The 8938-nt window shown below is 32.5% G+C and overlaps 1 protein-coding gene across 1 annotated transcript; it reads right to left on the bottom strand.

The window, feature by feature from the left end:
• Nucleotides 1–4900: 4900 nt before the first annotated feature.
• Nucleotides 4901–8642, bottom strand: LOC120090899 (pathogen-related protein-like). Its single transcript, XM_039048596.2, has 4 exons — nt 8446–8642; nt 8191–8323; nt 6044–6342; nt 4901–5277 (listed from the first exon to the last, which is right to left on the bottom strand). The coding sequence occupies exons 1-4, from the start codon at nt 8599–8601 to the stop codon at nt 5110–5112; spliced, it is 756 nt and encodes a 251-aa protein (XP_038904524.1). The 5' UTR covers nt 8602–8642; the 3' UTR covers nt 4901–5109.
• Nucleotides 8643–8938: the final 296 nt, after the last annotated feature.

Genomic DNA, 8938 nt, shown 5'->3' with positions numbered 1-8938 from the left:
TATTTGTGTGAATGTCATGTTGTCATCACATAAATAGTAATAGAGGTTTATGTGTAAACCCTGTAGACTTATCACATACTTATCGCATGCATTCTAGACTTAGAAGCAGTGGCATTCACGCCTAGAGGTAGTTTACTATTGTATGCATGTTGCATAATCGCAAGGCATGAATGCATCCTAGGGAGTGTTAGCCGAAACCCTTCTCAACCCGTTCACCGTATATTCATCGTATTTCCCATTTACCAACTCTTTTCAAACTCTGTTGCATTCGTTATTATTTTCATTAACACAACAACAACCCAACACTTATTTATTCAACTGGTTGCCACAAGTTTTCATAAAAATCTCCAACGCAACTATTTTAACAAGTCCTGTGTTCGACCCTGGATTTACCAGGAAACTCAAAGGAATTTACACTTGGATTCCTCTGGGGAAACTTGAGTGCACAACGCAATCCATCAACGCATATCATCCATAATTTCCACTTTATAAAATTAAGTATCAGTAGGCGATCGTTTAGCAAACACGACACACTGATCATTTAGGTGCTGAGTCACTATCGTATAGGCTCCCGACTTTAAGCAATCGTTTACGTTTCCACGCCAACACAAAAACCTTCGATCTTTGTCCAAACTTTCAAAATGAAACCAAATTTCATTTTTATTCTTCGATTACAATAACCGACGTTGTTTTCCCACTAATGCACGTCCGAGAGAGATTTTAGGTTAATTATCATGTAACTAACCAATTAAATTATTAATAAACATAATCATATTATATTTTTACCCTATAGTTTGACATATCTACTATAGTAATTTCTCGCTACTTGATATAATCATATTTATATCTAATTTCCTCTAAAATAATGTATCTCATATATTTAGCCAATTATATCATATATAATTACCCAAGCCAATTATATCTTATATAATTGAACTTCCTTTTGTCAATTTGAACATTTCAAATTAACCCAAACACTGATTCTCGACTTTATCCAAGCTACCCAGGGGACCTAATGGACCTGTGGCTCGAAGCTCCAACGATCCGTGAATAGCTGACTAAACTCTTTAGCTACGAGATCTACCATTCGTTAACTATCAGGCATTCCACTAAAGACCAATAGCTGAACTCTTCTTACCACAAATATATTTTTGTGTCCATCGGATATAACCAATCATGAGTACGATGACCCTTCACAGATACTCATAAGTATAGCTTGGCCAAAATACCGTTTTTCCCCTGTAGTTACATCTCACTCCTTAAGTACCACCGATTCCACTAATGAACAATACAACATAGTCCAACTATGTGTGAACACCTCTCGGGCCAAGAGAATGTGTGTGGCACCACATCATTCAAGCCTTGGAATCAGCCCTTAAGGAAGCTATCTATCTACTTACCCCTGCCTCGAGGAATCCTCAAAATGGTAAGTTTGAATCGGTGACCTGGTCACTCGCACCCATACAAATTAAAGGACCGCCCTCAATGGTAGGAGTTCCCAACTCACTCAGGATTGAGGTCATGTTATCTATGGTCATCCTAGTGAAGTGAAGTCTCTATCATGAACCGTGTTATATAATGAGACGTTAACACTTTGTGGTCAGGTCTTATACAAACTCTTTGTCTAGGACGCCCCCGCTCGCATGTCCCCAACACGAATAATAGGGATCAGACCATCTGTGACAAATCGCAATATTTGTGACCATTCCACAAAGCGAGTCGCATCTGTAGCGTTACCAGGATAAGGTTTCCCTCCTATATCCATATACTATGGACCATTTTGGTTATCACTCAAGACATGATCCATTTATATGTCACCACATACATGCTTAAGTTACGTACATATTGTTGGGATTGGTGTCCTAATTCTCCTAGAGTCTCGTTGTTTTGTAAAGATACACATTGTTTAATGAATAAAATAAGTGTTATTTAATTCTAGCATTTACTCATATCCAATAAACAAAGCTCCTTGGTTATCTTATGTGAACTTAAGCATGTATATGTGATATATAAGTAGATCATGCCTTAAGTGATAACCTAAATAAGTCTGTAGTATAAGGATTAAGTTGGGATATCTGATCCTGGTGACACTACGAATAGGGCCCACTTTGTAAAGGTTTGCAAGTGTTGTAAACTACTACATATGGTTGATCTTGACCATTCATGTGGATACATGCAAGCGGGGGTGTCCTATACAAAGAGTTTGTATAAAACCTAGACTACGAGATGTCTAGACTTTGTATATAATGTCGTTGATACTAGAGACTTACATCTCACCTAAACGACCGTATGTGACATGACCTCAATCCTAAGTGTTTTGGGAACTCCCGCCTTTGAGGGCAGTCCTTTGATTAGTATGAGTGAGAGTGGCCAGATTGCCAACTCAACATGCCTACCTTTTTGGAGACTTGTCTGATCTGGGAGCTGGGAATTCAATCCACACGATGGAATTCACTCCTTTCCCAAAGCAGGAATAAGTAGAGAGATTGCTCCCATAAGGGCGGATTTCGGGGCTTGAACATAGTGGGCACAACTCTTTTTGGAAGAGAAGACTCAATCATAGTAGGACTATGACTTATGTTCATTAGAGGGATCAGTGGTACTTAAGGAGACAGATGTAACTACAGGGGCATAACGGTATTTGGCCTAACTATACTTACGAGCAATCTATGAAGGGTTATCGCACTGCTGATTAGTTAAGATGGACGCATAATGTATCTGTGGTAAAGAGAGTTCAGCTGTCGGTCTTTAGTGAAGTGCTTAGCAGTTAACGAATGGTGGATCCCATGACTAAAGAGTTTAGTCAGTTATTCACATACCGTTGGAGCTTCGAGCTACAGGTCCATAAGGTCTCCTTCGTAGCTCAATGGATTCAGTTGAAGATCAGTTCTTGGTGTTGATTTGAAATGTTCAAATTGACAAGAGGTATTTTGATTATATATGATATAATCAGTATGATGTATAAGATACATCTAGTGGAGGATTGATGTAAATGAGATTTACATTAAGTACCATTGGAATAGAAAAAGAACTATGGTTTATATGTTTCATGAGATGAAATATTAAAACTATAGGTTATAAATATAGTATGATAAGTTGGTTATCATTTATATTTATAATAATATTAATTATTGGATAATTAATTTATTTTCTTTAATAACCAAGTGAGTGGATGGTTATTGAATTCATGGTAACCGTGAGTTTAAAAGGAAAATGGTTTTCCTATTTTCAGAAAAAAGAGATAATTTACAAACGCTGAAAAGTTTTCGTAAAAAGTTTTTGAGTTTTCTCTCTCGTGAAAAAGAAACTCATGTAGTCATCAAGTAAATATAGATTTACTAAACGACGACTGAGCGAGCTAAACGACCATGCAGTGGCGAGCTAAACGATCGTTCAATGGCAAACTGCGATCATGCAGTATTTACCAAACTTCGCATAGTTTTGCTAGACGATCGCGTGCCTAAAGTAAACAATCGTGTAGAATTTGTAGGCGAAAAACTGAGCTAAACAATGAGCTAAACGATCGCATAGCTTTTGCTAGACGATCGCATAGTTTTATCTAAACGATTGGGCATCGACCTATACAATAGGACTCCGCCACCTCCCACTTGCTCAGTCGTGTACACAATCGTTGTTTCCTCCTTCGTCTGCCTCATACCAAGTTTGAACAGAGCTCACCCTCTGGATTCTCATACCGAGAATACCTAGGTAGCCTTGTTGGTGGTGTCATACTCAACTTGACATTGTCGAGGTTTTCTGGAGTCCATCCGTGTTGTTGCTGAGGAGTTCGTGGCCGAGGCGATTGTTGAGGACGAGCACGAAGTGTTTGTGCTGTGTTGCGGGCATGTAGATTGAGCGTTCGAGGTTACTGTTGTTCGAGCAGTCGTGCACAACAGACCGTGGAGATGCATCTTCAAATGTGCGTAGAGCTTGCTCTTTGTTCATTTGACTTATTCATGCTATAATTTCTAAATTAATTATATAACCACTTGTTTGAAGTTGACTGTAAATGTATTATTTATTCATGATTGTGATTTGCAATAATCTTGTTTCCGCTACTCATGGAAATCTCGAATCCGGTTTTTTTCACAGATAACCAGGGATATTAAGTTTATTGGTTTGTTGTAAAGCAAATAAAACATGCAACTGAGTAAAAACATGATGTGAAGTAAATATCATATATTACACAACAAAGCATTCGTACAAACTGTTTAAAAACTACAGGATACGAGACTTTAGGGCATCAACTCCAACAGAATATACCATAAAATACATCAAACAACCTCTCTTTCTAGTTTACGAGAAAAAATCTAACATAAAAACCAAACCTGACCAAACATAACCTATTTTAAAACAAGAAAATCTCATCCCTGAATAGAATAGCAAAAACATCAATTATGTTGTTAAGTATGTTGTTTGGCTTTTGGAATTCAAAGCATATTCATTCAAGTACATCAAAAGCAAAGATGTTGGGTCCCAAAAGCATCATCAAAAGCAGAGATCGAAGAATGGAGCAAACCGAAAGTGAAGGGGTACCAAAACGAGACCGATGAAACCAAACGAGAGGTGATGCCTGAACTTGTGAATCTAGGGATCCATGGCAAACAAAACGAATATATAAGAATTTTTCTCTCGTCCGCCCAAATCTGCGCACGAAAGGAGAGAGAAAAAAGATATGAAATGGAAGAGGGGATATATTTACACTAAAGGGAAAAAATAAATGGATGTCTATAATGTCGATTTTAAATCGACTTTGTAGCTTATTTTTAATGTCGGTTTAAAACCACATTAAAGATCTACTTTTTTTTTAAACCGACGTTATACATCCGGTTTAACTTTTTCATCCACATTAAAACCCAAAATTCTTGGAGTGTCACTAAAAGTAAAACAGCTAGGAAAATATATAAATATAATTCTTTATTATTATCGTGGATATAACTCCTTGAGGCCTAAAAGAAAAAGTCTGGTCTTTTCTCTTTAGGGAATTGTATGTTGAGGACTTTTTTTATTGGATACATAGATAATTTATTGAAGGCTACAATTACATATCGCATATTTTAGACTTTCTTTTATTATTATTATTATTATTATTATTATTATGAAAACTAATTATTGAGCCTTGGAGAATGGACAGCCAACTGAAGTAGCCAAATCTTTGTCATTGTTGTGTTGAGTTTTGGATTCCGAGGCAGTGTTTTTGCCTTTCAGAAGACCTCCAAGTAGCTCCGTTGGATCATAATAGATATGAACTTCTTCAATCTTCATTGATAAATTTACCTGTTCAACAAAATCATACAACTTGTAAGTCGTAATCGCAAACTCCACAGTTTAAATGTTTGTGTCAATTAAGTTATATTCACTTTAATAAAAGTATATTTTAAATTAAAATACTAATTTTCAAAACACTAATAATACGCTATTGATAATGTAACATCTTGATTTATGAGTTCTTGTTATTTTTTTCTTAAAAAAATATTTGGTAACATTCTTTTCTTTAATTCTACGAAATTTTAAATTATTATAAAACTTTGACCTAAAAGTAACTATTAAAATTAAGTATGAGTTCTTTTCAAATAACAAAAATGAGTCAACTTATTTACAAATATAGTAATATTTTATTATTTATCAGTGATAAACTGCAATAGACATATATTAATGTCAGTAATAGAAGTCTATCGCGATCAATCATGGATAGATAATGACATTTCGTTATACTTAAAAATCTTTTCAACAATTTTATCATTAAAATATTTACCTGAAAAAAATGATAAAATAAGAAATAAAAAATTGAAAACTTGATTTTATTGTTTCCAAAATTTGTTCTTACCAATTTAGTAAATGTTTTTACAAAATTATAAAAAAACAAGAAATGGGAATATTATCAAATGTTTTTTAAAATCTTTTGTTTCGAAAAATATGGAACGATAGAATAATTCAAATTATGGATAGACTCAATTTAAGATTTGTAAATGACTAGTCGTGATATACACAAACTTGAATAATCTCCGAAATAAATATAATGAGATGTCAACTTTTGTTTTACCTTGAGAATTCCCAAGCCATAGAATTGAACCAATTGACCAGTTGGAGAATGGGTTTTGTAAGGACCTTCAAAGAAACCCCAATGCCTAAATTTGTAAGCAATCAAAGGAGGAGGTGAATAAACCTCCATAACTTCGAATGCAAATCCTCTTGGAAAACAAGTCTTGAAGTCATTACGGGTTGATTCAAATGTCTCTTCCTCTACTTTGAAATAATGAAACTTCTCTGGTAAGGAATTCTTCAGCAATGCATTGAAGACTCCAAGTTCCATTGTTTCTTCACCTGATAGCCCCTCCCTACCTACCTTACCAGAGAGAGAGGAAGTTAATTAATTCATCTTTTAAAGTCCGTTTAGAATGACTTTCTAAGGTCTCGTTTGGTAATTTTTTTGTTGTTTTGCTTTCAAAATTTGGCTTTATTTTTTTAAACCATTGGTAAAAAGTAGATAACAAAGGAAGGGATTTGGAGGTAGAACTAGTGTCCAGATGCTTAATTTTAAAAACAAAAATAATAGACCAAATAGTTACCAAACGGGACTTAAGTGTTTATAAACACTTTTTTTCACTTATAAACACTTACTTAAACACTTAGAAAGTTAATCCAAACACACCCTTAATTTATTGATTAATTTAGGGCACTAGTAATTGCAAATTCCTTCCAATACTACAGTTCAATTAGAAGTACTTACGAGCAACGTCTAAATAAAAATCTTAGAAAACATTTTTGTTTTTAGTTTTCAATATGTTTTTTTTTTATTTATGCTTGTTTCCTCATAATTCTGTTAGGATATGATTTTCATATTTTCTTAAAGAAACCTTTGAATACTTATTGAAAACGAAAATAAAATAAGTAACTGTTTTAAATGACAAAATTATTGAAAATATTTGTAAATATAGTAAAATATCAGTGTTTATCAGTGACTGATAGATACCTATTAGTGGCTGTCAGTGATACATGATAATCATCAGTGTCTATCACTAATAGATCCTGACATTTTACCATATTTGTAAATATTTTAATTCATATTGTTATGTTTGAAAATAACATGAATAAAATTTAAATTTTTATTTGTAAAACTTGATTTTTATTTTATTTTATTTATTTATTATACAACATTGATAGACAAAGAAAACAATAAAACTTAATGATTATACTAATATTTAGAATTGTTTTCAAATATAAGAAAATGAATCAAAATGTTTATAACTATAGTAAGATTTTATTGTCTATCTGCGATAGACTAGATAGACTACTATCTGTGTTTATTATCATAATAAGCATAGATAGTAGTCTATCGTATAGACTATGATATTTTGTTATTATATGTAAATATTTTCAACAGTCTTATCATTTAAAATAATTTCTCTAATATTTATAAGTTTAGCTTTCAAAAACTAATAACAAAAACTAAAAGTTAAGGCACCGCTAGTAACCATTTTGTTTGAGATTTTAGTTTTTGAAAATTAAGCCTATAAATGTCATTTCATCTCCAAAATCCTTACTTTGTTATCTCCTTTCTACCAATGCTTTTAAAAATCAAACAAAAATTTAAAAACTAAAAATAGTTTTAAAAAATATGTTTTTGTTTTTGGAATTTAACTAAGAATTTAACTCTTTTATTTAAGAAATACAAAAATTATTATAAGAAATTGAGAGAAATAGACTTGGTTTTTAAATAAAAAGAAAAATCAAATTGTGCGCTTAAATAGCTACTCGTATGAATGATGAACTTAGACAAACATACATCTTGAATATACATAAAAGAAAAATACTTAGGTGTATTCTATCAAAATATCCAATTATAATTTGACATGTGACAAATTCTTCTTATTTATTTTCTAAAATATTTGAATGATTTTTTATATGAGTGATGAGAGTGAAATGCATAAAAATTAGTATTATCCAAGATGTATCCAAGTATTACCGACGTAAAAATAGAGGTAGTGAGGAATTAGGCATCCAACAGAGTAAGTCTATTTTGTTTTATTCATCCATGAAAAAAATACAATTGAAAAAAGGTATATATTGGTTAATACATAATTAAAAATTAGCTAAATTGAACAGATTAACAATAATTATTAGAAAAAGCACACACGTTTAACCTAAATTTAGTGACATGATTAAATATGTAAGAACGAAAGAAATTACCATTGACAAAAAAGTTGAATTTCTGAGGGTTTATGGTCTCGAAATCCTGTAATCTAGTCTTGTGAGCGAACTCCATTTGCGATGATTTTATAATATTTTGCACTGTTTCTTCAAGAGATCCTTTTGGCCACTCCTATAACATAAACTAAACAAATTAAGTAATTACAGAATAATATGACACAGAAAGAAAATAAATAAATAAGTAATAATGTTTGTTTTAAATTTTTTTTTTAAAAAAAAAAAGAAAAGAAAAACCTTGGTTCTTCCATCCTCAAAGAACTTGTTAAGACTTTCATAAGTTGGGGGCTTTCCATTCCTCCACTGAATGGTAGGATCCTTCAAATTCAAGAAAACTCTGTACTTATCAACAACAGTAATGGTTTCTTCAGGGCTCATCTTAATAGATTCCATTCTTTTCTTTAATTAGCCTAAAAAGGATATATTTGTGTGATGAATTGAGTGGCCAATCTATGGGGGGTTTTATAGTTGAAATATGTCACTCCGTGGGGTTCACCATTCGATATTTGGATCTGATTTTTTTCTATCAAATATTCATTTCGACTTTACATAGCTATAATACCATATTAAAGAAACTATATGAGGTTTCATTGAAATTATGCATATGTTATTCATACTCTGATTGTTACACGTCAGTTTTGAGTGTCTTTTTGTTGTGATCTCAAAACTAATTGATAATAATCGAAGCACGAGTCACAATTCATATTCAACTTATAAAGATTGAGAGGTT

The sequence above is a fragment of the Benincasa hispida genome, chromosome 1, assembly GCF_027475165.1.
Source record: "Benincasa hispida cultivar pf3 chromosome 1, pf3_genome.v1.1, whole genome shotgun sequence".
Lineage (NCBI taxonomy): Eukaryota > Viridiplantae > Streptophyta > Magnoliopsida > Cucurbitales > Cucurbitaceae > Benincasa > Benincasa hispida.
This window is presented reverse-complemented; position numbering and strand designations above follow the sequence as displayed.

Coding starts and splice junctions, on each gene's coding strand:
- LOC120090899 (XM_039048596.2), bottom strand. CDS start 8,601: ATGGAATCTATTAAGATGAGCCCTGAAGAAACCATTACTGTTGTTGAT. Junction 6,343..8,190: donor ATTCAACTTTTTTGTCAATG/GTAATTTCTTTC, acceptor CTGGTAAGGTAG/GTAGGGAGGGGCTATCAGGT. Junction 5,278..6,043: donor ATGGCTTGGGAATTCTCAAG/GTAAAACAAAAG, acceptor TTTGTTGAACAG/GTAAATTTATCAATGAAGAT.